This window comes from Lagopus leucura, unplaced genomic scaffold (genome assembly GCF_019238085.1).
Source record: "Lagopus leucura isolate 7727_CA_CO unplaced genomic scaffold, USGS_WTPT01 Super-Scaffold_100054, whole genome shotgun sequence".
In the NCBI taxonomy this organism is placed as follows: domain Eukaryota; kingdom Metazoa; phylum Chordata; class Aves; order Galliformes; family Phasianidae; genus Lagopus; species Lagopus leucura.
The window spans coordinates 710,728-737,617 of NW_024962300.1; the positions used below are offsets into that span (position 1 = coordinate 710,728).

Below are 26,890 nucleotides of genomic sequence, written 5' to 3' on the forward strand. Positions count from 1 at the left end.
TGCTGCCCCCGCGGCGGCCCCGCTCTCCTCCTACAAGTCCCACAACCCCGCACGGACTACATCTCCCAGCCTGCCGAGCCCACCCCCCCCCGCACGGCGCGGCACGGCCCGGCCCCGCACGGCGCGGAGCGGAGCGGAGGGCGCGGCGCGGTGCGGGGGGCGGCGGCGGCGGCGGCGGAGTGGCCCGGAGGCTCCCGGTGGTGGGGCCGGGCCGGAGCGGAGCGAGGTGCGGTGGAGGCGGCGGGTACGGCCCCGAGGGGGGGAGAAGGGGGAGGGGGTGTCGGGTGCGGGGTGCGGGAGATCGGGGGGACGATGGGCGCCGGGAGGATGCGGTGGTACCGGGGATGGGCGCGTGGGTGCACAGCGAGCCCCGGGGGTGCGGGATGGGGGTGCCCCAAAGGAGCCCTTAGGGTGCGTGGGTTTGGGGCAGCGGGGGAATGTGGGGGCGGCGGTGCGCTGTGTCCCCCGTTGGGGTGGTGGGACGGGGGGGGGGTGTGGGCATGGAGCGGCGTCACGGGGTCGGCGGTGTCACCTGCGGTGCCCTTTCGGTCTGCAAGCCACGGGGCGAGCGGTGGTCCTGGAGTGCGGGGCCCGGCCTTTCTGGGTGACCCCAGCCAGGGGACGTGTGTACGCTGGGATACATAGACAGGAAACTCTGTTTTTCGCACTGGGTTGGCTGACGTGGGAATGGGGTTTCAGAGCAACCCCCAAAGCTGCTCAGAAAGCAGCGCGCGCTGCCAGGACGGCATTGCTCCGGGTGGCCCCAGCGAGGAGCTGAGCTCACAGCGCTAATCCAGCTAATTAACAGCATGCGAGCGCTCCCGGAGCGGCCGAACAGCCCAAAATGGGGTCGGCGGTGGCAGCGTTGGACGGGGCCGTTCTGCACGTATCGCGCTGGGAAGGCGGCAGGGCGGCCCGCCCGGCTGCTGGGAGCGGAATGTTGGCGGCGCGGGCCAGGAGCTCTCCGACAGCCCGAATTCCTGCCTGTCTGGAGGAGGCTCCCAGCCTCAGTGCCGAGCAGCGAGGCCGACGGGGCGGCCGGAAACCCCATGGAAAATAGGGCCCGGATCCGTTTCTTCACCATAGAGAAAGCCCTCTCCTCCCCAGCGATGCCAGCTTTGCTCCCCGTGTGCACCTCCACCCCCACTGCGCTCCCCCAGGCTGGCTGCTGCCGTGCCCATCTTGGTGCTCCTGCACATATTTTCCCAGTGAGGCATCCGGTGTGGATGGAACAGGAGCAGGCTTGCCACTGGGGAGCTGGGCACGGGGATGGCAGCCTGGGAGGGTGAGACGGAAAGGCGGCCAGGAGGAGATGGAGGGAAGGAGGAGATGGAGGTGCTGAGCCCCAGCTCTGAGCGGTTGCTGATTTTTCCAGGCTTGGCTGCAGGAATGTGGTTTGGTGGGCCCCTGCCTGCTGGTATCCAAGCTGGTGGCTTGGTGAGGCCAAAAAGTGGTAGGACTCAACCTGGTGGGACCTGAGCTGATGGCTCGGTGGGACTTGACCTGGTGACTTGATAGAACCCAACCCCGTGGTACCCAATTTGGTGGCTTGGTGGAACTTGACCTTATAAGACCTGAGCTGGTAGGACCAAAGCTGGTGGGACCCAACCTGGTGGGACCTGATCTAGTTACTTGGTTGGACTCAACCCCATGGCACCTTGGGGGGCCCAAACTGATAGAATCCAACCCAATGGGACCCAACCCAGCGGCTTGGAGGGACTTCACTTAGTGGGACCTGATCACGTTACTTCGTGGGACCCAGCCCTATGCTATCCAACTTGGTGGCTTGGCAGGACCTGAGCTTGTAGGACCTGACCTGGTGGGTCACTGGGACTCAACCTGGTGAGACCTGACCCGGTGAATCAGTGGGAGCCAGCACCATGGCACCAACTTGGTGGCTTGGTGGAGCCTGACCCAACCTTGACCCTCTTCTGAGGGAGCTGATGAGCACCTGGAGGTGCTGAGAACCCAGGCTGGATGGAGCTGTGTGTCTATGGGTGTCCCCTCCGTGCGGGGTTTGGGGCTGGCCGGTCTCTCCTGACCCCAAACCATTGCAAGCACCTTTGTGAGGACACGTGCCCTCGCCATGCAGGCGCACTGACCCCCCGCAGCTCCAACTGGGGAACTGCTGGCAGCAGGCAGGGCAGGCAGGACGTGCCTCGTGTTCTGGTTTCCTTCCTCTTGCCGTGTGACGGTCGGTGACTCATTGGAGCAGGATACCACCAGCACCCTCCCAGTTTTCCAGAGGTGCCGAGTGCAGGGCACTTGTTGCCCTTGAAAGTTTTTGTGGGGAGCGGCCCAAGGGGTGATGGGGTTTTTGGGGGCAGGATCCTCTTTGCTTTTGCTGTCCCTTAACCGACGTCCCCTCCCTTCTGCTCTAGGCTGTTGTCACTCACGTGTCCCCAGCACAGGATGATGAGTGTCACCGCAACCTGGAACCAGCAGGGGACGGCTCCCCGAGCCCACGGGGCCACCGGCACGCGGAGCTACGGCTGAGCCTGGCGTGCCAAGCCGCGCCGAGCCAGGCGGATGGAAAGCTGCAGCCCGGCAGGTAGGGACGCTCCAACCCACCCCGTGGCGGTGCCAAACCTCCCGGTCAGCACAGCATCCCGGGGGGCTGCACGCCGCACCGTGCTGAGCGGAGGCTCTGCGCCCCACAGGGAGCCCCGCGCCCACCCCGCGCCCCAGCCTTATGCCCGGGGAGCGGCGCCGAGCCTGCCTGCCCGCCCACCATGAAGTGCTCGCTGCGCGTCTGCTTCCTCTCCACCGCTTTCCTCCTCATCTTCGTCATGTCGGTGCTATTCACCTACTCCCACCACAGCATCGCCTACCTGGACCCCGGCGGGTTGGGTGGCATCCACCGGGTGAAGCTGGTGCCCGGTTACGCCGGCGTGCGGCGGCTGAGCCACGGCGTGCCGTACCCCAAGGGCTGTGCGTGCCGCCGCTGCCCCGAGGATGCTGCCGCCTCCGCCGCCGCCTGGTTTGACAGCCGCTACGACGGCGCCGTGTCCCCAGTGTGGACCAAGGAGAACATGGAGCTGCCGCCGGATGTGCAGCGGTGGTGGATGGTGAGCGATGGGGGATGCTGCGGGATCTCCGTCGCGCCGCGGCCCCGCTGAGCCCAGCTTGCTTCTGGGTTCGCCCTCCTAACCCCCAGGACCCTACGCTGCAGGCTGTTCTGGGGCGGCTGCCGTTGCTGTGCACGCAACGAGGTCCCCCACCGCCTCCTTCTCACCCTGCAGATGCTGCAGCCCCAGTTCAAGTCCCACAACACGCAGGAGGTGCTGAGCAAGCTCTTCCAGGTCGTGCCAGGGGAGAACCCTTACCGCTGGCGCGACCCGCGCCGCTGCCGGCGCTGCGCTGTGGTCGGCAACTCGGGCAACCTGCGTGGCTCCGGCTATGGGCACGAGATCGATGGGCACGACTTCATCATGAGGTGAGGGCACAAGCAGTGCATCGGCGCCTGGCCGGGGGGGCTGTGTGTCCCCTTCGTGTGCCAGTGCCCAGCTCTGCCAGAGGGTGGTGAGGCACTGGAACAGGCTGCCCAAGGAGGCTGTGGATGCCCCATCCCTGCAGGCATTCAAGGCCAGGCTGGATGTGGCTCTGGGCAGCCTGGTTGGTAACCCTGCACACAGCAGGGGGTTGGAACTGGATGAGCATTGTAGTCCTTTGCAACCCAGGCCATTCTATGGTTCTCTGTCCCCAGGATGAACCAGGCACCCACAGTGGGCTTTGAGGGGGACGTGGGCAGCCGGACCACTCACCACTTCATGTACCCTGAGAGCGCCAAGAACCTGCCTGCCAACGTCAGTTTTGTGCTGGTGCCCTTTAAGACCTTGGACCTGCTCTGGATTGCCAGCGCCCTCTCCACTGGCCAGATCAGGTTGTAAGTAGCCGGTGGCCATGCACAGAGGTGCCATTGCCCTGGGAGCTGTTTCGGGAGTGGTGAAGTCATGGCCGTAGCTTGGTGGCTTTCTCCCCATCTCCACTACCCCTGGGTTAACATAGCCCCAGCCGTGATTGCCCACCCACCCCACCCCTCTGCTTCCTTCCTCCAGCACCTACGCGCCCGTGAAGCCTTTTCTGCGTGTGGACAAGGAGAAGGTGAGAGCAGCACTGTGCTCCTCAGCACCCACTTCACCCCGCACCTCTCCCGGTGCTGCCAGGCACGCGGCCCCAAGGAGACGCAGTGCTCAGCATCCCTCCCTCCATCCCTTACCCTGGGTTCAGGTGCAGATCTACAACCCTGCCTTCTTCAAGTACATCCACGACCGCTGGACGGAGCACCACGGGCGCTACCCCTCCACCGGCATGCTGGTGCTTTTCTTTGCCCTCCACGTCTGCGATGAGGTGGGTGACGGCGTGGGGATGCAGCACCCGGCCCCGTATCACACAGGGGCTGGCGGTGATCGCGATGCCAACCCTCACCCCACAGGTGAACGTCTTCGGGTTCGGCGCCGACAGCCGGGGCAATTGGCACCACTACTGGGAGAACAACCGCTACGCCGGCGAGTTCCGCAAGACCGGGGTGCACGACGCCGACTTCGAGGCACACATCATCGACATGCTGGCCAAAACCAGCAGGATTGAGGTCTACCGGGGCAATTAACTGAGGGCCGGGCGGCCGCGTGTCCTCCAGCTCCTAACCCTGGCACTGCCAGAGCTGCCCCGGCTGCCGTTAGGTGCCGGCAGCCTACGGGGTTCTGAGCTCTCGGCAGACTTTGTGTGGTTTGGAGAGTTTTGACTTTGATGTTGTTAGTATTAAGGAACCCGCTTCAGCCGAGCGAGGATTTGTAGATGCCGCCAGCGACCAGCCGGCCTGGGGAGCGCCCGACTCGTAACTCTTACAGTCAAACCAAATGCTGCTCTTTTTAAAACAAGAACAACAACAGAAAAACAACCATACAAAAGCCCCCAAACCCGGCGACTTTGGGGAGAGCTCGAGCCCGGGATGAGGGCAGGGTGACAATCAGCAGCAGGCCGGGTCAGCTCTCCAACAGCAGGACACAAAGCGGCCGCTGCTCTGTCCTTCCGTCGGAGGTTTTCTCTCCCTTTGCTTCTCCCTCTGTGGCTCTCGGGAAGGGGTCCGGACTCTCGTGGTCCTCTCGGTCAGATGCCCCCCATGTTGCGTCGGGGAGTGGGATAGGAGGGGTTTGGGAGGGCAGGGAGATGGGCAAAAGGCAGCTGAGAAACCCGAGCACCTGGTGGAAGTGACGGCGCAGTAAGGCACAGCTGTGTGCGTCCATCCCTCACCATCTGGGCTCCCCTTCGCCTTGGGGACAGGAGCAGGTTAGGATAGCTTTAGCAGGTGAGTGAAACACAGCTGGGGGAGTCACTTCTTATCTCCCTCTTGCTACAGACAGACAGCTCTGGGCAGAAGCTGCAAACCCAAAGCTCGTGGTGTTGGGGGACAGTGGCTCGGTGTGGGGCTGAGGTGCTGGAAGCTGCAGCAGTGACTGAGGGACGATTGCGCAGGGCTTGGGGGCAAACTGCCCTTTTCTATTTGGCTTCTCTCTACATTTCTGTGCTTTGGGAGTGTTTTCTTTTTTGAAGTGTCTCTCTACAGTCTCTCAAGACACCAGGTCTGTGCTGCGCCTGCTGCTGGGGGCCCCACGGCAGCCCCCGAGGCGGCGGTGCGACCGGGAGCCCCAACCCCTTCCCAATGCCTCGAGTTGGCATTGCCGCCTTCTTCTGGGGGAAGAAAACCACAGAAATCACACAACCACAAGCAACAACGAGTGCCTTGACTACCTGCCGCCGGCTGCGCTGCCCTGCGAGCACAGGGGGGGTCGGGATGCACACAGCAGCATTCCCAGCCCCCCCTTCCTCCTGGGAGGGTCAGCATTGCCCAGGCACCCCTGGCACTGGGCTGTGCCCACACCTCTCCCACTCCAGGTCAGACAATCCCGAGCCCACCGGCAGCACCCGATAACGATTTTTCGGCTGATTTCCTTCCCCCCTCGACCCCCACCCCGACTCTTTTTATTATTATTGTTGTTGTTATTATTATTATTTAAACTGTCCCGACACGAGGACTCACGACCACTCCTGTTTCTGCGCAGAGCTGCCGGCGGGCGCACGCACAAGCATGCTGCAGGGCCCGCAGGCGCCGCGCTACGAGCACCACTGTACTGTACATAGAGGAGCAGCAGGCAGAGGCTGTGGGCATCGGGGGATGGAGGGGGGGAGGGGGGGTTGGTTTTGGGGAGAAACCGAGGTTTTGGGGAGTCCCCATCGCGGGGTGAGGCGCCCCCACAGCCTGTGCGGATGTGGGGACTTCTGCACACAACTGTCTTAAAACAATTTGGTTGGGTTTTTGTTTTTTTTAAGTCAATAAAAACCATGCATCTGGACGGCTCTGTGTTCCTCCATCCTGATTCGAGGACACCGTGGGGCACAGGCAGTGGTAGGGATGCACCAGCAGTCCTATCCCCACCAGGACCGGGGCACTTTGCAAGAGCATCCGCATAGCTGAGCTGTCATGGGAAGGGAAGCCATAGAATTTGGATCTCGAGGGGTACACAAGGCTCCAGCACAACAAACCGCCCCATTCGGGAGTAGTTAAAACACTTCTTTATTAATATACAAACCTAGCAACATTCAAGCCAACCAAAATATGAAATGACGTAAAGCACGGCAATAAATACAGCATACAGAACAGCCCCAGCAGAGAGCAGCCAGCTCAGCCCTGTTTGTGTGCTTGGGAACAATCCGTGTCCCCCATGGCCAGGCAGGAGCAGTGCTGCATCTCCTCAGCCCCTCTGAGCTTGAAGGAGCTGCCTGCATCCTCCCATGCAGAGACCCCGCGCGGGCACAGTGAGCTGCTCTGCCCACCTCCACCCCTTCCACCATGTAAGGCACTAAGGAACGCTTTCACAGCCTCGAGCTGCACTCGTTCCTAACATTTCTGCCACAGAACCCTTTTGGAAGTCATTGCAGCTCTTGAAAATGGGAGACTGCAAGAAGCAAGAGGGGCTCTGAGCAACAGCCTGCAGGTACACGCGGTGGGAGCACGGGCTGCCTGCCTGCAGAGCCTCACCCTGCCCAGGAGGAGCTGAGCCAATGCTTGCAGGCTCTTCTCCTGCCCCAAAACACACAGGGCTGCTCCTGCTGAGGGCTCCGAGCGGTTAAAGTGCAAAGAGAAATGCTGCCTGCTCTTCCTGTATGCCTGGTGGCACTGCTCCCTGCTCCCCCGCATCCTGTTTCCCGCTGGAACGGGGAGGTAAAATAAGCCATCCCCAGCCCTGGCAGCCACTTAAGGAAGTTGAAAGCCTTCAACTTGCTGACACGGTCAAGAATCGAGCTGCCCAAATGTCCCAATGAAACCAGTCGGGAAGACGAATCCAAAGGTGATGATGTTTTTTTGCTGGGCTTTACCAGCAGCCACGTGTTCTGCTCTAAAACAAGAATCCTGCCCCATAAGGAACGGATTTCCTTTGCAAAAGTGGAGGGCAGTCGTTTGTCGTAATTTTTTTCCCCTCCTCAAATGTAAGAGTTTCAGTCCCTGCTTTTCACCCCCATCAGTCACGGCCTGAGGTCCCATGGAAGCACAGGACTCCAGCCCGAGGAAGCCCTGTGCCAGGGGATGGGAGTGGGCACAGCAACAGGAGGAGGAAGCCAGGCTTGAAACACGACCCCGAGATGCAGGGCAGGCATTGCACAGCCCCTCCTGCTCACCACAGAACAGCAAGATGAACTGCAGCAGCAAGGAGCAGCAAATCCAGACAGAGACACGAGGAAGAAATGAAGTCTGGCAAAGATAGATGTGAAAATGACCGCAGCACACCCTGCTGAAATAGAAAACACTTCTCAACAGCTGGCTTCCTCTCATCCCCAGGTCACTAAATGTCAACAACAAAGTCCTTTCTCCAGCACGGGTTGCTTCAGCAGCCTCTCAAAGACCAGCAAGGCATGGGAGGTCAGGCACGGCCACAGCGAGGGACAGAACGCAGCTCCAGATCCAAAAGAAGAACCAGAACTTGCAGAAGGGAAGGCAGGAGCAAGTGCCAAACCGCCCAGCCCTGAGCCTCAACCCTGGCACAGCGCTCCTCCGTCGAGCGGCGCGACGTAGGGCTGCTCTCACTTTATTTCTGGTACTGGAGAGTCAACACAAAGTTCCACTTGTAATGTCTGCAGCTTCCGTACCAGCCTGAATGGGGAACTTGCTCTGTTCTTAAGGCATAAAGGGTTTTCCCTTCCACCCTCGTTGCCTCAGCTCTGTCCAACTTCACACTGAGAACATCTCAACCACAAACTGGCCGACCAAAGGCTCAACTGAAGGCACAACTGAAGTAGCAGGAAACAAAGCGGGAGCTTGCCAAGGCTTAGAGCTCATATTTACACTCGTGACGTTCACCACTTCACTGGAAAATGCCCCCAAATTACAGTGTTCATCAAGGCTGCATCAGTGCAAGGCTGAGCTTAAACTCCAGGGTGATGTTGGCATGGAGGGGAGCAGGAAAGCCATAGTGAATAGGTGGGTGCCAGGGCCAGGAGGCACAGCCAACCTCCTCCTTCCAGGAAATAAAGAAAAGCTTTGCTTCTGGTCGCTCTCACAACCAGAAGAAGAGAAAGATGTCAACCTGTGTGACACAACTTGGCGCCGCCTGCTTTCCTTATGTCCCCAAACACGAGTTGGTAAGAAAACTTGTGTTCTCTGCATGAACCTTGCCAGACAGTCATGTCAATGAGGGAAAGTGAAAGAATGCTCACAGAGGGACTGCACGCTGTGTGGCTGAAACAAAGTGGTGTTTCAACAGTGCTGGCAGCGTGGAACACCAACACCTGCCCTATTTCTGCTAATAGAAAACAACCCCACTCCCTTACAGAACTAAAACATACGTTGGTCTTCAATTCTATACATAAAGGCAGATTATATGCATTATCTACCCATGTAGAATTCCTATAAATACAACTGAAGACCAACACTGACCCCCCACAAAAAAAAAATCCAACCCAAATGACAATGAAAGACTTACCAGCATCATCTCCATGATGTGATGGTTAAACCTACTGGGTTCCCTGCTAGGCAAAATGGTGGGGCTGGCTGGGACACACCAACACCTGCCTGCTCACCCAATGCTGTGTGCTGTGCTGGTGAGGTAGCTGGTCGCTCTATGGCTGTGTGCATCCACGCACTGACCCCTCTGCAAAGTGGTCACCTGCCAAAGTGACAGCAGAGCAGAGCCAATACCTGCTGTCCTGTGCCTTATACTGCAGGAGAGAGAAAGGCTGTAGTCCTCAGGAGCTCCCCTGAGCCCTTCCCATCACTGCAGGGCTATGGAGATGTTTGCTCCTGTACAGGCTTCCCACTGAAACGCTCCCATGGGCACCTGGGTGCACGTTCAGCACTGTGCTTTGAGACATGGGGGAGCCTGGCAAGCAAAGGGCTGAGGGAGGGAGACGGACAGGGTTCAGAAAGCTGGAGAATTAAAAGTTTTAAAACATACAAAATGGAACACGCTGGAAAAAAGTTTAAAAGTTGCAAGGCTGGAAAGGAAAAAAAGAAAAGAAACGTATGGAGGTATGGAGAGAGCACTGGAAGGTGGCAGCTGAAGGCTCCAGCTTGGGAAAAAGGAGTGGGGCTCCAGCCGGCACTACTCCCTCTGGTAGCCACTCAGTTCCACCTCATCCTTGCGGCGACGCTGAGCAAAGAGGGAGCTGAAGGGGTAGAGTTTGGCTTTGGCCTGGAAGCGCTGCCCGGCGATGTCGATCTCGTACTCGCCCTGGTTGATGAAGTCAGTCGTCACCACCAGCTCTTCCCCTGTCTTCTCATCGAAGTGCTGCACGAAGCCAAGGCAGACGTGGCGCTCCAGAGTGTAGCTGTAGGCACTGCTGGTGGTTTTGCCCACGTAGCGGCCGTTGCGGAAGATGGGTTCGCCCCACCAGGGCCAGAGGTCCATATCTGTGTCGTGGTCCTCGAGAATGAACATGGTGAAGCGTTTGTACACCCCGTTCTGCTTCTGCTCCAACAGAGCTTCCTGGCCAACAAACTCCATCCCCTGGGGGAAAAAAGAAAGCCTCTGCTGACGGAAGGAAGGGAAACTGCGGCACTGCTGAGTTTTAACAAACTACCAAGGTGAGGTCGGCTTGGCTTGGAAGTTACGCCCCATCAGAACAGGCTGCTCTGCACCCAGCTCACACAGAAGCTGTCACGCCCCCCTGGTCCAGGTGCTGAAGGTATTAAATGCAAAAACAGTCATGAAAGGGGCCCTGGAGTTTTCACCTCAGCCAAAGGCATTTCACAACTCCAGTTTCCGTCATTTTTCTGCTCCCAGAAGTTTCACTGTGTTTTAAACTGAGACAGGGCAGGTTTAGGTTGGATGTTAGGCGGAAGTTTTTCACCCAGAGGGTGGTGAGGCACTGGAACAGGTTGCCCAAGGAGGCTGTGGATGCCCCATCCCTGCAGGCATTCGAGGCCAGGCTGGATGTGGCTGTGGGCAGCTTGGGCTGCTGGTTGGTGACCTGCACATAGGAGGGGGGCTAAAAAGAAATGAGCACTGTGCTCCTTTGCAACCCAGGCCATCCTATGATTCTATGATTTTACAAACCAGAAGGAAACCATCCAAAATTTGTACCCATGATCAGTGTGTGCTCCCTGAGCTGATACAAGCATTTATTTTGGCTCATGCAAAGATGTGAGAAAGATGAAAACAAGCAAGTGATAGGGATGGCACCTGTCTCTATCACAGCACAGTGGGGTACAGTTCCACACTGGTTTATGTTACAGCAAAAATAGAGAGCTCCTGTCCCTGGTGTCTATCCTGGCACGCTTTCAGCTTCATGACAAGCCACGTGGGGCACGGGCTGGCTTCTGCTTCATCAGACTGGGAAAGGAGCTGGGAGAAACACGAGTGCTGGAAGGTATGCAGCTCCCTTCACTACACTGAGCTACGCAGGATACTACCCAGACCACCAGGAATGCTGCCCAGGAAAGAGGAAGATGGCATTTTTTTTTTTTAATCTTTTTAGCACCTTTACAAGGCCTAAGAACACAGGTCATAGTCACACCCTTACAGCTCCATCAAAAAATGACCCATCTACCCACTTGGGTGGCATCGCTGCACTGCTGGGCCCTGCCACAATTCCAGTTCTCCACCGTACCTTTTCCAGCTTGACCTGGAACTCACGGCCACACTCCATAGGAGTGGTAAAGGCATCCAGATCCTGGCCCCAGAAGGCAAAAAACTTCTCGATCCGCAGGCTGCGCAGCGCGTAATAACCGGCGTTGCGGATGCCGTACTTCTGCCCCGTGTTCATCACCTCGTTGTACACATGGAGGGCATACTGCAAAGGAAGGGGGAAGCACAGAGCTGCAGGCATGCACCAGGAAAGAGGGGCAGCAGCTGACACACCACCACCCGTGTTTGCTGGCTGCTGGGATGCTAGACGAAGCAGGGATCTCCCCTTGTGCCCTGCAGGCACCTTTCCCACTCTTTGTTACCCTGAGTCAACGTGGAAAATCCATTGCTAATTATGCATGCAAGCAACTGTTTTAATTAGCTGAGGCTGCAGTGTGTTCTTACCTCGATGGGAATATAAAGCATGAATCCAGGCTCTCCTGTGTGAGTGATACTCATCACTCGGATGCCATTAGCGTAGCCCACGCTCATCTCCTGCAGAATCAGAGGGGGTGAAAACATCCCAACTGGAACACAGCACAGAGATCCAGAAGGAACACAGTAACACACAACGCGCACCGCGTGGGGCGAGTCGTCTGCCACCAGCACACACTTCTGAAGGACTGAATCTAAGAATCCAGGCAGCAGCTATCCAAATATCATCCAGGTTACTGAATCTCTTTGTGAAAGCCTTGGAACTGGATGGGAACAGCAGCTCATGCTTTACACTCTGGAGGAGTTAACAGCAGCTAGCTGCTCAGCCCTTGGACGTGACAATGACTCCAGAGCCACCAACCTCAGCTGCCCCTGGCTGATGGGTTTGGAACAGGTTACATGATACACGCCATGATACCACATGGCACCAAGCCTACAGAGAGTGGGAGACTGACAACAAACTCGTGTTAACCTATATATTCAGCAAGCACAATCCAAATAAAGCAGGTAGCAAAGTGAGCCTAATGAGGACATGACCAGCATAGCACAGCTACTGCAATAACTGTAGGTGAATCCAAATTCCCCCCTAACTACTGAAAGCACAGGCCTTTCCCTTCTTGCACACACGCTTCTGGAAACCTAGTGGGGTGAGCAGGAAGGAAGCACGGTCACTCACCTTGCAGAAGAAAGAAGGAAAGTGTTCCGGGGTCATTGGGGCATAGGACAACTCTGACAAGACATCCACAGCACGGGGGCCGATCAGGTTGAGAGCTAAAGAGAGGAAGATGAATCATTAGGATCAGACTGACGAGGTCCTATCCATGCTGCACACGTGCATGCACCTATTTTTATTTCCCTTTGGGAAGCTGTGTAGTTCACACCGGGGAGGGTTGTAAAGATCACTTAAGAATAGGGACATCATTAGACTCTCCTGGCAGCACACAGGAGAGGAAATCTGTCTCCCAGCTCACGGCTTGCTGGGAGGAAGAGTCTGATGACTGGTTTCATCCGCTTGGAAAAGAGACACAGCTCCACAGACACCACAACAAACACAAGGCACCATCTGTGACTTCAGGCCGTGCGACAAGGTCTGCTTTCAGAAGTGCATTACCCGTGTACTTCCAGGTCACATCTTCTATGGTCAAGTTGCTATCTTCAGGCAAATGGTTCTTCAGCCAGGCCCAGCAATGGACTTGTTGGTCAGTTGGGGAAATCATAAAGAAGCTGGAGAAAAAACCAAGAAACAATGAATCTCGACAGCCATGACATCACTCAGTTCATTCTATGCCCAACAACCACTGGAGGCACTCAGCACCTCCCAAGATAACACAAGACCCAGTATGGTGGCTTAGGAACACCATGACTAATGGATCAACACCATCACATCTGTTACAACAGGAAAGCTTTGCCTGCAAGCAGCAGCAGCACTCTGGTGATAAGGCAGAAGCAGAAGCTCCAGAAACAGAATGCAGGCAGTTCTACAGCAAGCCCACGTGGCAGCTCCAAAGTCACAGTCATCTTGCAGACAGTTCTGCAGCTCTTGAAGAGCAGTGATTGCGGGTGCTCTGACAGCACAAGGGCGCTCCACTCTCAAAGCCACTTCTTGTTTCAGCAAGTCTCTCCTGACACAATGGTGGTTATTATTAACAGGGTCTGTGCACAGAACTCTATTTGATATGTGGAAACAAGCTGGTCTCTTCCATACAGATTGTGAGCTGGAGTGCATTATTGACAGAGATAATATCTGCAAACGTGGTTAGCAAGGAGAAAAGCCACCAGTTTCACGCAGAGGCAGACAACGGTCCTAACAATACATGAATGCAAATAGAGGAAGAGGGAAAAAGCAGCTTCTAATTAGAAGAGCAGCAGAGAAGACTGCTTTCACATCAGCACAATGAGAGCACACACAGAAAGTGGTGCAGGGAAATAAAACCAATGCTCAGCTGAGACATACCCATTAAAAAGTTTTTAACCATCGGAAGGGGTTGGTTTTTTTTAATTAAATGCCAAAGAGAGCTCAAGTTGCTGCATCTAAGGATCCTGTGATCATGTCAGTTTGCATCAGAGAGCAAAAAAAAAACCACATGAGAGTGCACTGTGCTGAGAATGAGAGAAACCACACAGCAATGCGAGCAGAAATAATCCCAAAGGAGCCATCTCAGCAGGGAACCCCAGTGAGAAGATTGCCCAGGAGTCAACAAGCAAACGCTGTTAGTCTGAACATGTAAGCAATCAACTGATGACTGAAAAGAAACGTGTCTGTCAGTGGAGAAAGCAAACACCTGAACCCCACCGTGTGGCTGAAATCTGCTCTGACCTGCAGCCACCAAAAGGGCCCATTTCCCCCACTAAAGCCACGCTCCCATGTGGGGTGCAGCACTACAGCAGCACAGAGGCTTCCTGTTTCCTTATGAGGAGCGTGAGTGGAGTTTGCAGCCTTTGCTGAGAGGCTCCTACAGGCACTCCCACCAATGCAGGTGGTGGAGATGTGCACCCACCTGCGTTTGCTCAAGCGCGCTATGCTGCAGTCGTTCTCATAGCCTCCGTTCTCATTCAGCATGCCAGTGTGCACAACGTGCCCCACTGGCACATCCAGGTCGTTGGAGAAGAGGTACTGCAGGCTCTGCAGCGCCTGGTCTCCTGTGGACTACGGGAGATGAGAGTCAGACAAGCTGTGTGAGCAACACTCATCCACTGGGGCAGCTGAGGAGCGCATCAACGTTCCGGCCCAAATTCTTCCAGTTGGGAATTTGGCCCCCCTCCCTCCAGCTCTCCTCAGGAACCATCAGGAAAGAGCAGGCTGCCCCAGGCAGGCTGTGCCCCGTCACTCCAGCACTACTCACACTTATCTCAAACTTGGTGAAGGACGACATGTCGATCACACACACTGCCTCCTTGCAGCACTTGACTTCGGAACCCACGATCTCAAACCAGTCTGGTTTGTAGAAGGTTTTGCTCTGATCCAAATCCAGCAGATCTAACGTGTCAAGAAGAAACAAAGCCACGGTTTTCCACATAAATGGAACAAATTAACAGCAAATGCAGACTGGGACAGATGCACCAGGCAGAGGAAAACACGATCTCACCTTTCCCAGGTGGGACGAAGTATTTGACCCTCTCAAAGCCGTGCTTCTCCATCCACCTGGCCCCCTGGGCATCCAGGCGGTCGTACAGCGGGGAGGTGCGCAGCTGTCTGCCCGTCTGGAAGTCCCAGCGGGGAACCTTCAGGTCACACATGAGAGCTGCAATGGTCACACAGAGCCCCCGTTAGGTCAAGAGGTGACCTGTAGCTAGGATCTTCTTCCAGATGACTGATGAGGAGTGGATTTCTTATACCTCTTCTTATAAATCGAGGGAATTCCCTCAAAACAATTCTGATTTCCTCTTCCATTTTTGGGCATGGGCAAATCTGTTTTGATCCTTTTGTAGCTGTGCAAAATCTAATGGTATTTGCACAGAATGCCTTTGTAGACACCTGCAGCCTCGTGAAATATGCACTGAGGTCTGTAGATACCTGTGGCCTCATGACTACACTGTCGATACACCTGAGCAAAAGCTCTCTTTTCTGTGAAGTCACACAGACTCACATTAGTGATGCACGCTTCCCCCCTGACAGCACTCTCTATCACACACTCCTCATTCTGACAACACTAACAGTGGGGGAACCATCGAATTCACCTCCTCAAATATCAGCAGCTCAGCCTTTTCTAATCACTGAAGCTTTTCCAGATGTCTCCTACACTTTCTCAGCCAATATCTAAATATCCTTTTTAAGAAAACAAGCATCCTTGTGGATAACACCTCCCTGGAAGGGCTCAAGGCCAGGCTGGGAATGTGAGCAACCTGCTCTAGAGGGAGGCGTCCCTGCCTATAGCAGGGGGTTGGAATGAGATGATCTTAAAGGTCTCTTCCAACACAGGCCATTCTACAATCCTCCCTCATTACCAGTAGGGAGTACAACTGAAAGACATCAGAATATTTATTTATAAATACTAAGTTTCTCTTCAGGTCATAAAGTACTGAGCTGAGATAGATAGCCCTACTATTTCCAATCCAGACCTTGGTGCTGTTTCATTAGGCTGGAATCCTACACAGAGAAGCACAAAGTTCCCCAGAGCAGAGGCAAAGCACAGGAATAAGAAGAAGCACCCTACCAACAGTATCTCTTCCAGAAAGGCTAACGAGAACACCACTAACACGAAGCCAGCACCATTCCCCCTCCCTCTGGGAAATGCATCCCTCCAACTGTCCAGGGGAGACCAGCAGGATGAAAATGGTTCTCAGAGCAGCAACAGCTGACAGAGGACAGACAGAGAGTGCAGCAAAGAGCAAATGGTTGCACGTCCTGGCGAGGCAGAGCCCTCACTTACGCATGACTTCCATCACACGGTGACGGAGGAAGGTGCGGCTGCTCTGAAGAGTGCCAAAACGCTTCAGATCCAAAGGCCAGACGTTCTCGGATGGGTAGCCATGTACCATCCACTCTGCCAGGTACCTGATGGAAGCAGTGAAGAAAAACCAAGACATTCATCAGCGGAACAAAAGTTTCGAAGTTAGAAACAAGGCGATTCGGACATGAGAGCATCTGGGAGAGGGCAGAACTAAAATGGTATCCTGAATCTGGAAGACTTCTCCTTTATAAAAGCCATCCATCAACCCTCCACGTTATTAGTTTCCCACTAGGATGAAAAATACAGGGCAGCAGGGAGTGAAGGACATGTGCTGAACGGAGCCAGACTGGACAGGCAGCTTGGCTGACAGCATCAAGCCCTCGTGCTGCACTACACAAAGCGGTGCTGGGTCCTTAGGCTGCAGTCTGCAGGCTGACTGCTTTGTCATTTCTCAGCACCTTGTGCAGGCTCAGCCACAAAGCCTCGGTGACAGCATTCACTTTGGCACCAGGTACCAGCCAAGTTATGTTTTGCTTCACTCCCAGCAGTGAGGAAGGAAGGCTCCAGAGCTAAGGGACAAAGGCAGCTCAGGTAAAAGCAGAGCTAAAGGATCTGCTTGCAGCCAGTGAGCAGAAAAACAAAGGGTTTGAGGCTGATCATTAAAAGTTGCATAAGCTCATCTTCAGGCTGTAGCAGCAAATGGAAAACTGGTTTTTAGCTTCAGAAGAGATTTTGACTCTTAGAGAACCTCACGGCAAAGATTCTCCGTATTATGCTATGGCAATGAAATGTGATGATTTCCTTCCCTTGGTGAGTTAAGCTAATTGATAATGGAGAGAAACTAGAGGAAAAATGCAGATATTAGCACTAGCCGAGCAGTTTGTTAAGAAAGCTGTACAGCAGAAGGGATGCTGGGCTGCCAAACCCAAATGGCAATCAGAGGAAGCAATGATCATTTTGCAAGCAACTTTGCTGCTGGGTTAACACTTATATGCCTGTCAAAATATTTGCATTAGCACAGGAGCTGGAATGTGCTGGGAAATGATTACATCTCTAGCTGCCTTTAGCTGTATTGGCCACACCTGGCACCACCTATGGATGCTCTGCCTGCTTTAGATTCACGGTTTTGAGAGAAATTATCCACAGTGACAACTTGAAAACGCAAATGGTTTCAGCCAAATAATAAAACTACATGTAACTAAAGGGTACACAGAGTACAGAAGATGAAGGAATAAGCTTTGATGAGATAAAAGCAGATTCCTGGGAGACAAAAATTGGGACTGGTTAGCTCAGGAAGCTCGCTGGATCCCCAGCAGGCTGTTGGTCACGGAATGTGGTGCCTGGAGAGGTGTGCAGGACAGGAGAGGCCAGCACAGACTGGGATACACACAGAACATCACCAGAAAGCAACACTGCTCCCCTCCATCCCTCAAGCTGGAGACAACAGCGGCCTCTCTCAGCAGCAGCAGGACTGTGACAAACAGCGACATCCGAGCAGCCTTCTTCCTTAGTTCAAACCTTACTTACACACATAATAGTGAGAAACCACTTACTTGCCTGCTCCCCCACCATATGAGATCCCAGCCGAGTTCATTCCAGCCAGGACGAAGTATCCCCGCACGGTGGGCGACTCGCCCATGATGCACCGCATGTCTGGCGTGAAGGACTCCGGGCAGTTCACCAACTGCATGATCTGCAGGGCCTCCAAGTTGGGCATCCTGCGCAGGAGGGAGCTCAGCAGGGGTTCTAGGAGCCGAGACAAACAAAAAGACCAGAAGTCACATCGCAGAGCCATCAGCTGCTTCACGGCCAGACAGGCCAGCAGGCTGCTGCCCGAACACAGCTCTCATTTCAGCTACAAACAGCCACACTGATTCACACCAAGAGGTCGGTGCTGTTTTCCACACTGCAGATGTGTTTGGTTTTGTTAGGGAAAGCAATAGAAACCTAGAGAGCAACAAGAAGAGACAAGGCTGTGCGACATGTGCCTCACACGTCTTGCCAGCCCACACTTACCTGCAGCTAAGAGCATCTCCTAAAAGCCTGGTAAGCCTTCCCTTCAACCTAAATGGTATTTACTAAATACAAAGATAATATTTACTAAATGCTAAACAGTCTTTACTAAACAAAACTATTATTTATTGACAGGTAAGTGATATTCACTAAATAGTAACCCTTAATCGATCTCTTCTTTTTCGACTGTTTCCCCACATCTTCTGAAGACCCCTGGCACGTGCTGCCAAGGAGTTCCACACGTGTATGGTATGAGGAATCACCTCTTGTTTCAAACCTCACACTTGATTACCTTTTATGATGGCCTCCAGCTGCCACTGCAGAAGAGAGAGTGCACAGGAGCTCCCCACCTCGCCTCTCCACCCCACTCAGGCCTCCCTGGACCCCCGTCCATCACCCTTTGGTCCTCTCTCTCTTCCTTACCCATTCAGTCCCTTCCTTGGGAAGCTGCTCCAAGCTGTGCTCGGCCACCGGCCCCTCTCCCACCAGCTCCTCTCCAGTACCATGATGCTCTCTGGAGACAAGGAGCCTAAACAACACCTCTTATCTGGCAAGCCAAGGATTTAGGGCGACATAACAACTTTGTTTGCTGCTCCACGCCTAACTTCCTATCTTTTGCTTTGACTGCTGATGCCTGCACACAACCGACACCATCGCTTTGTACAGCGAAACGAAGCCCTCAGCACCAGTAACACTCCTCAGCTTTTCAAACACCAACGCTTTCAGACTTCACATTACCTAAGAAATCACAGACAGAAACGGTCTTTGTGACCTGCTCCTTTTCTTCCCTCTCTCGTGCACTGCAATTCCAGAGGGAGAGCCTGTCATTACAGACTCTTTTATTCTTACTGATAAAAAGAGGGATCCGTTTTAGATTTGTACTTACACCCAACATTTAAGCAGCTGCACAGAGCATTTCAAAAATCAAAAGGTGTTCCAAGCAAAGAGATCAAAGCAGTAATGCAAGAGCTCAAACCACAGGAACTGCTGCCCTAGGAAAGGATCAAATATTGGCTGAGTAAGCTCTGACTCTATTCAACTGCTCAGTAGTCTGAACTGATGAAAGGGTCATGCTGAAATGTGGCATGCAGTTGCTTCTGAAACTCAGGCAATCTGTGGGTGCAGGCAACACTTTCTCATTTAGAAAGCCAAAGAGGAAGTGGGTGCACAGCTTGGGCACTCTTCTGTGAAGCTAACACTTCAAGCAGGTCTGCAGCCATCTGCAGGTCCCTAAACTGCAGACAACCCTGGCTCTAACTCACCTCCCTGGAGTTGGAATGGCTCATGGTATCATCATTACCTCGGACACAAAACTAGAAGGAATCAGTGTAAGGTGGGGAGTAGCTGGAAGAACACACTAGCAATGCAGGGAAAGTCTAGCTGTGTCTGGAGTCACAGGCACAGGCATCCACAGGGCAGCAAAGAGCTCTGACAAAGGGCAAAGTCGGTTCCCCAAGGCAAAAGGAGAACTGGAGATGGCACACACAAAGTTATGAGGAAAAAAGGGACTCCTAAACCACACTGCGTTCCTTCCCACACAAAGAACTCCCCGTGTCAGAAGTACATCCAGAACATCAGAACACAAGTAAGCAATATGGAAGGAAAAAGATAGCATATGTGGAGAGCAACAAACCACAACACTGTCAGTGTGGAATGAAGTCTGGAAAGCAGCAAAACCAGGTTCTGTCTGCAAAGCAAACTTCCTGCACTGGAAATACACTTGGCTGCCAAGTCTGCCTTCTGCCAAAGCCACGCGCTGTGCTGCTGCAGGACTCCGTCCCCCACCACGTACCAAAGTGATCCCAGTCCTCCTGGAGGTTGTGGATCTCCAGCTGGTTCCGTCCCTCCGTGAAAAGAGGTTTGGGGTTTTTCTCAAAGCCCCCTGAGAGGATTCCGCCCTGCCAGCTGCGGATGTAGATCCTGCCATCGGGGTCCACAACAGCTGAGGAGAAAGAAAAAGAGGGAGGAAGGGAATGGAGGGACCGCTATGTCTGCACGTTCATGGCAAACACCACCAACGGGGTCTGGTGATGGGCTGGGCCAAGCTAGCAGCCCACAGCCAGGAGAGCAAACAGGGTTAGCCTCCCACACTCATGCTCCTACACCACTTCTGCCTCTCACATGACCACTCATTAATTCCCACCACGATCGCTCAGGTTAACTTCTGGTTAACTTAAGGGTGGTGCAAAGAGCACCAAAGCCAGCAGAAGGACAGTGCCACACATGCCTTGTGGCCAGGGCTTACAAACTCTTACACTGGATTACAAACTCAATTCCACTGGAACTGCACCCAGGACCTGACACACCACCAGGAGAAGTCCTGCCCACCCCCTCATTTTCCTGGGGCATTAGCAACAGTGATTTTTAATGCACACAAGTCGCTGATCCACTTGGCTGCAGGCTGCGGGCACAAAGAAGATGGGCAGCGAGGGGGTGAGAGCAGGCAGTCAGGTCGGGATGGCTTCCTTAATGGCTGCATCCACTTGAAGCACCTTATGAAACCCCACCTGACATGTCCTATTGCAACCTTTTGCCCCTGCTCACAAAAAAGCTGTGAATATATAATTCTAATTACTCCAGAGAGTCTGGTCAGAGAGTTGAATTCCTTGGATAAAATAGGTATTGCTCACTAGAAGCAGAAATTACTAAAGACTGAGAGTAAACAAGCAAAGCTTTCTACTCCCCAAATGCTTTCCAAACAGAGGGCTTTTAAGAGATCCAAAAGCCACAACGTGGGGGAGGAGCAATTACCTCAAGCTTGGATTGCCCCTACAGCTCAAAGACATGTAAATGCCATTGCAAAGCCTTAGCTTCAGTTGGAGGAAAGGAATACATGGGCCATTTGGGCACAGCAGCCTGCAAGGAAAGCACAGCACCAAGGCTAACACCCTCTCCAGCCCACAGGAGCAACAACCCTCTTTCCTAATCTAGGCACGCCAACCAGGCAAGCGAGGCCTGAGGTCATTCATCTGCTCAGCTGACAAACTCGGAAAATCAGTTTCTGCAGCAAAAGCTTTCCAACAGCCTTTTCCACCTTCCAACCCTGCCGACTCTATGACATACATTACCACTGAAACAGACATTCAGAGCAATTTGGTGAAGTACATCCCACTGCCAGCTGAGCTGAGAACTGACAGTGCACAGCTGGCCCTCCTGTCACAGTGACACCGCCTGGGAAGGGGGATGTGATTCTCTGATACAGTGAAGAGCCCTTACTGGGGATGTTGTTTGCCAGAGGTTCCTTCAGAGGATGTGTCAGGAGGTAGAAGTGCTCGCAGGCATGCACTGGGATGTTGACTGGTGCCTCCCCAGAGTGGCCCAACTCATAGGCCCACTGAAATCAGGAAAAAAAAGAAGCGCACGTTAGAATGGAGAAGAAGAAAACAACCTCTAATAAGAAAGGCACATGCAAACAGATCAGCTCTGCGGGCTGGCTTTCACAAAAGGCCAAGTAAGATGTGGTTCTCAGGGCCTAAGCCTTAAATAAATACATTTTTTTTCCTGTTTTCTTAGGATCTAAACCATCTAGGCCAAAGACTGTATTTGTTTCTGACGTAACATTCAGAAAAGCCAGACCTTGATGAGGATAGGCCAGCTTCAAACACAAAAGCAAGAGATTTGTACAGCACAGCCAACGCTGGGCTCTGCTTCTAGAAGCAAACACCATTTGGGTGCTGGCATTGCAAGGACAACAGCAATTGAATAATCCAACCTGGCCAGCACAGTTGACGAAGTACTGGCATTTAATGTGTCCCCTGTCGGTCTCAACTCCGGTCACACGACCTTTCTGCACTGACACATGGCTGACACTCGTCCGCTCGTGGATCTGGACGCCTGCAGAGGACAGAAGGAGCTCAGCCCACCACCAGCCTTCGTGCCCCAGTGTCAGGCTGCTATCACTAAGCTCTTTTTTGCTTGAAGACAAAACACCCGTGCTTGGCCCAAGTGAAATCCTGCTATTTGTGCAACAGCAGGCAGGTAACTCCATTGCTGAGTGGAGGAGTTGTTCTTTGCCACATGACAACCCAAGCCTTGTAGTAACAGTGAAGAAGAACCCAACCACAGACTGCTTTCAATTATGGTCCTGCATACAACAAAGCCTGATGCTTTGGGTGCAAGACTGCTTCTTTAATGGAAAATCAGTTCTGTTATGGAAAATCAGCATGCAGAACAGAGCAAGGCTAAAAGAAACTAAGAGAGGAGCCTTCCTAAATCACTTCTCCCAACCTGAGGGACCTGAACCCTCAGTAAGCCTCAGCTCTGTCATCCAGCCTAACCTCTGCCCCACTTTCACACTGCTCCAAGTTTGTCAGAGTGCCCCACCAACAGTGTTTCCCACTTCACTTCCAAACCTCCTGCCAAAGCAATGTGCCCAGTCACAGAATGGCCTGGGCTGAAAAGGAGCACAGCGCTCATCCAGTTCCAACCCCCTGCTGTGTGCAGGTCACCAACCAGCAGCCCAGGCTGCCCAGAGCCACATCCAGCCTGGCCTTGAATGCCTGCAGGGATGGGGTATCCACAGCCTCCTTGGGCAACCTGTGCCAGTGCCTCACCACCCTCTGAGAGTGAACAGAGACAGTTCTATTTTTGCATTTCAGATTATTCAAACTCCTCCCACGTCTAATTTAATCTGGCTCCTACGAAGGGCCGTATTTCTGATGAAACAGGACTCAGGATGCGATAAAACATTCAGCCAGGCAGGAAAAAAAAAAAAACAACAGATTTTACAGAACAGCAGCCTCATAAAAACAAGCAGCTTTTGGTCTTCAGTGCTCACGGGAACACCTGGATGCGGAACACCAGAAAGAAAGGAAATGAGAGACGCACCGTTCCGCGAGGCAGCTGTGGCCAGAGCCAGGCTGACGTTGGCAGACAGCACCAGTGCATCCTCAGGCACATACATGGCCCCCACCAGGTCGTGGATGTTGATGAGCGGGTGGAGCTGTGCCACTTGCTTGGGGCTGATGATTTCGCAGGGGATCCCCGAGACGCTGCCACAGAACACAGGGGAAACGCCGCCGTCAGGCACGGGGCAGAACCGAGGCAGGCTGCAGAATCAGACGTGCTTCCTGCTTATACATACTTGAGAGATGAAGCAATGCGCTTCAGGGAGATCAGCCGATCCTGAGTCTGAGCCAGGGACACGGAGCCTGTCTTCACGTACCCTGTGACAATCACCAGAGTCGAGTCAGATTTGGGCAGGATCTCAAATTCCTTTTCGTTTCAGACCCGCTGCTTCCACTACTCGAGAGCCAGGAGATCCCAGGCCCCACGCAACCTGAACCTCAGCGAGCAACCAGAAATGGCAAAAAAAAGGACAAGAAGTGCTTTAGTTCTGAGCTGTGCTCTGACTCTCCCTCATTCTACATTTACTCATGCTTACAAAACGGTAAAACTCCACACGTGGAACCTATTAAAAGAGAAGAGAGGTTACTGCCAAAAATGCGAGCACGTCATCCAACAGCTACGCAGAGCAACAAAACCTCACCAAGCAGAAGCACATGTTTTGTGATTCTACCACCTGCAGCAGCTTAATACCAACCTTAATCACAGACATGGCCATGGACATGTGTCGAGTATGACATGTAACACAGGTCCTTGGCAGCAGAGTGCTTTCACTTCTTCACACCAGACACGTGCCCCAGCATTTTGGAAGGAGAGGAAGAATTTCAACACGTTTCCAGGGTGAGACTGGAGTTAAACATCTTGCTTTGCCTGCACTTTGGAGCTGGTTAACCTTTCTGCCTTTCTGAGAAGTGAACTGCTGCAGAACATGGCTCGTTTGCTCTGATCTCTCTTAGTGTCCTTGGGAAAATTCACCTGTTTGTCCAGGTTACAGATGAGAGGGAGAAGGCCCGCGCTCTGCAGGCAGCCTGCCTTCAGCCTGCCCATCTGACACCTTCCTTCCCATTCTTCTGACTGCATTTTTTTTGCATCCACCTCATTCTTTGAGCAGGAACCACCACCAATTAAGACATGGGAGCATTATTTCACTGATCCAACCTTCCAAAGCTTACTCAGTGCTTACGCTTCTGGTACCTGTTTGCACTCCTGTCTCTTGCTCCAGCTGCTGGTACAGCTTGTTGGAGTAGTGTGCCATCTTCAGCTCAAGGGACACGGGCCTGGCTGTGCTCACAATGCCTGCACAGAAGCGCGTGGTACCTGCAGCCAACCTGCAAGAGAAGCCACAAGGACAGCCTCATCCAGCTGATGGGCAGGCAGAGAGGCAAGTGTGTGCCCCAGAAAGGCTCCCCAGGCACACCAGACCAAGAGCACCCCCTCTGTGCTCACCTTGCATCACAAACAGGGACCAGCCCCTCTTCTGCCCCTCAGGACGACTCAAAAGCTGTAAGGTGGACGTTTTGCTTTATCTCTCTTTTGAAAATGCATTCTGTTCCAAATTAACTCCTCTTTGACTTGTCCTGCATGTCGGCACTTTTCAAAGAAATCACTTGAAAAAAATATGATCTTGCACTCAATCAACCTGCCTACCAGATGGATTTACCTCCAAAGCAGGGCTTCCCTTGGAGGAAAGTTAACTTGGATTTCTCAGAGCCTTTGCAGCTTAGAGAAAGAATTGTTCCCTGCTAGTCAGCTGATGGGAAGCCACTTCAGTGCTGTACCTGCAGGTGCAGCAGCAGCAGACACTTCAAATCCCTCAGCACTCTCCTGCACGAGGCCCCCAGACTGCCTCATGAACAGACCAAGAGTCAACTTCCAAAACAGGAATCTACACAGCAGGAAAAGGCTGGCAGTACATTTCCAACAAGATGCATTAAACCCTGCCACGGGCTTCTGATTCAACTCAACAAGGAGTTCACAAAATGTTTCTCTAGCTTATGTTCAGCCAAACTGTAACACACACTTTGCAGATAGGCACTAAACTTTGTGACAGAACAAAGCAGACAACCCAAGCCTTTCACCAGCTGACAGGGCACCAAATAGGCCGTGTCCACCTACAACCTCCCCATCTCCTGCAATCTCTTCTGAGCCGTGGTGGTGGTGCAATACTTTATGGTATGTAGCACTTCCTGCTTCTGGAGGTGGTCACTAGGGGTGGGATGATCTATACCGATTTTTGGATGTGTTAAAATGGTCCATCTTTCCAAGCCACCTTGTGTTTTGCTTGATTACCTGCAAGTAAACCACAGACAGAGCTGGTGTGCTCTACTAGTTTAGTTCGGCTGCATCTCTTGAGCCTCCTCTACCAGCAGCACGCTCCTTACAGAGCAACAGTGTCAGCTACTCTGACTTCTGCAGCTTGGATCTGTGTGGGAAGACGGGAGGCAAACCTAAATCTCCTCTGAACGCATGTGTGTATGTACAAACAATGCAAGCAACTTTGCTGACCCCATCATTTCCTATCCCTACATGCAAGTGCCTTCAGTGCTTACTGCTGGGAGTCCGTAGGTGAAGAAAATACACCCTACACCTCTAGGGGTCAGTTGAGAAATTAGCATCATCACAATGCCACTGAACAGAAGCTTAGTGCGAGTGAGAATGCGTGGATTTCAGGCCCGCAGTTTGTGAGTTCTGCTTTTAGACAGAGACTTCATCTCTGCAGCAAGCCAGGATTTGAGGGCAGAGGGCTGCAGAGATGGATCCTGGGAGAGAAACCCAGGGTTGCCCTATGGAGCACACCTTCAGACAGCTCTCAGACAGACACACTGCAAGGCATGGCTCAGCCCACTAGAAACATCAGTGGTGACTCTATAAAATCATATTTACAGGTGAAAAGCACCAGAGCAGGTTTTCTTGACAGACTGCAGCCCCTGGGAAGAGTCCATATTGCAACAGGATACAAGTGTAAGAGGGAAGGCGTGGCAGAGGGAAACCCTCATGCACCCACTGCTGACCTCCTGCTCCTGGAGAGAGGGCAGGAGCCAAGAAGAAGGGGGGAGAAGGAATGGGGGAGAAGGGCTTCTTGTACTCATGAAGCAGCAGTTGTGTGTTGTTATTAAATATCAGCCTGCTCCATGGCTCCAGTGCTGAGAGGCAAAAACCGCACATTACAGCACGTGCTGCTGTGCACTCAGCTCCGTTTTTATTTCCAAAAATCCTTACCTGCCCTGCTCAAGCAAGACGACATCCTTCCAACCCAGCTTGGCGAGGTGATAGGCCACCGAGGTGCCCGCGATGCCTCCCCCGCAGATGACCACCCGGGCCTGTGCCGGCAGGGGGACCGGCTGCGTTTCGGCCGTCCCGGAGGCGCTCCGGCAGCGGGCCGCGCTCCTCCACTTGGGATCAGCCCCACGCCACCGCACGTCGGCCAGCAGCCGCAGGAACATCCCGGCCGTTCCGTGCCAGCACCGCCGCGAGCAGACACCGCTCCTTGCGGGGAGGAAGGGACGAGAATTGCCGCTCACCTCGGCGCCGGTACGAGAGGACGCGGAAAGCCGAGAGCGAAGGATCGGAGGGTGGGTGTGTGCCGACCGCAGCGAGGAAGAGGTGGAAGCGGGGAGGCGGCACGGCGGCCCTTTTAACAGCGAGGGGCGCTGCGGCGGGCGGCTCCGCGCCTCGGGACCCGACGCCGGGCTGCACAGGCCGCGCCGGCACCGCCTCGGGCCGCTCCCCGCCGCTTATCGGCGGATCCACGGAGGCGGCGCGGAGCGGTCGGGAATGGGAGGACGAGGGGACGGCGAACGGGCCGGCTGCGGCCGCTCCGGGGCTGGGGGAGCCGGGCCGGGCGGCGGCTCACCTGGCGGCGGGAGGCCGGACTGACCTTCCGCGCTTTACGGCAGGCGGGCGGCAGCACGACAGCCGCTCGGCGCGCCGCATCGCAGCCAATCGCAGACCAGCACTGAGCGAAGGGGCGTGGTTACCGCTAGCCACGCCCCCGATGGGTTTCCCTTAAAGGGGACGCAGCGCGTTGCGGATTGCGTTGGGGGAGCGAGAGCATCTACAGGGAGGGTGGAAGGCCAGAATCAAAAA

At 54.1% G+C, this 26,890-nt stretch overlaps 2 protein-coding genes across 6 annotated transcripts; one reads left to right on the plus strand and one right to left on the minus strand.

The window, feature by feature from the left end:
- Positions 1 to 168: 168 nt before the first annotated feature.
- Positions 169 to 6,180, plus strand: ST3GAL2 (ST3 beta-galactoside alpha-2,3-sialyltransferase 2). 3 transcript variants are annotated; one of them, XM_042886028.1, is made up of 8 exons: positions 169 to 244; positions 2,382 to 2,551; positions 2,661 to 3,068; positions 3,243 to 3,436; positions 3,707 to 3,886; positions 4,059 to 4,104; positions 4,231 to 4,350; positions 4,436 to 6,180. In XM_042886028.1, the coding sequence occupies exons 3-8, from the start codon at positions 2,733 to 2,735 to the stop codon at positions 4,607 to 4,609; spliced, it is 1,050 nt and encodes a 349-aa protein (XP_042741962.1). In that variant the 5' UTR covers positions 169 to 244; positions 2,382 to 2,551; positions 2,661 to 2,732; the 3' UTR covers positions 4,610 to 6,180. The 3 variants fall into 3 exon arrangements, with proteins under 3 accessions (XP_042741962.1, XP_042741961.1, XP_042741963.1); XM_042886027.1 differs by having other exon boundaries at positions 169 to 226; XM_042886029.1 differs by lacking the exon at positions 169 to 244 and adding an exon at positions 945 to 2,247.
- A 378-nt stretch (positions 6,181 to 6,558) lies between these two features.
- Positions 6,559 to 26,470, minus strand: PDPR (pyruvate dehydrogenase phosphatase regulatory subunit). Of its 3 annotated transcripts, XR_006181463.1 has the most exons (18): positions 26,024 to 26,470; positions 23,999 to 24,132; positions 23,043 to 23,124; positions 22,787 to 22,950; positions 21,672 to 21,793; positions 21,176 to 21,293; positions 19,752 to 19,901; positions 17,500 to 17,692; positions 15,926 to 16,050; positions 14,642 to 14,797; positions 14,399 to 14,532; positions 14,054 to 14,202; positions 12,667 to 12,779; positions 12,232 to 12,326; positions 11,526 to 11,615; positions 11,104 to 11,286; positions 8,979 to 10,001; positions 6,559 to 8,734 (listed from the first exon to the last, which is right to left on the minus strand). XR_006181463.1 is itself a non-coding variant. In XM_042886048.1 (17 exons), exons 1-17 carry the CDS (start codon positions 26,245 to 26,247, stop codon positions 9,597 to 9,599), a joined length of 2,637 nt encoding a protein of 878 aa, XP_042741982.1. In that variant the 5' UTR covers positions 26,248 to 26,470; the 3' UTR covers positions 6,559 to 9,596. The 3 variants fall into 3 exon arrangements, 2 of the variants coding, with proteins under 2 accessions (XP_042741982.1, XP_042741983.1); XM_042886048.1 differs by having other exon boundaries at positions 6,559 to 10,001; XM_042886049.1 differs by lacking the exon at positions 26,024 to 26,470 and adding an exon at positions 24,251 to 26,012 and having other exon boundaries at positions 6,559 to 10,001.
- Between the last annotated feature and the right edge of the window lie 420 nt (positions 26,471 to 26,890).

Coding starts and splice junctions, on each gene's coding strand:
- PDPR (XM_042886048.1), bottom strand. CDS start 26,247: ATGTTCCTGCGGCTGCTGGCCGACGTGCGGTGGCGTGGGGCTGATCCC. Junction 21,294..21,671: donor TCGTCAACTGTGCTGGCCAG/GTTGGATTATTC, acceptor TCCTGATTTCAG/TGGGCCTATGAGTTGGGCCA. Junction 11,287..11,525: donor TGCTTTATATTCCCATCGAG/GTAAGAACACAC, acceptor CTTCCTTTGCAG/TATGCCCTCCATGTGTACAA.
- ST3GAL2 (XM_042886028.1), top strand. CDS start 2,733: ATGAAGTGCTCGCTGCGCGTCTGCTTCCTCTCCACCGCTTTCCTCCTC. Junction 3,437..3,706: donor GGGCACGACTTCATCATGAG/GTGAGGGCACAA, acceptor CTCTGTCCCCAG/GATGAACCAGGCACCCACAG. Junction 4,105..4,230: donor TGCGTGTGGACAAGGAGAAG/GTGAGAGCAGCA, acceptor CCCTGGGTTCAG/GTGCAGATCTACAACCCTGC.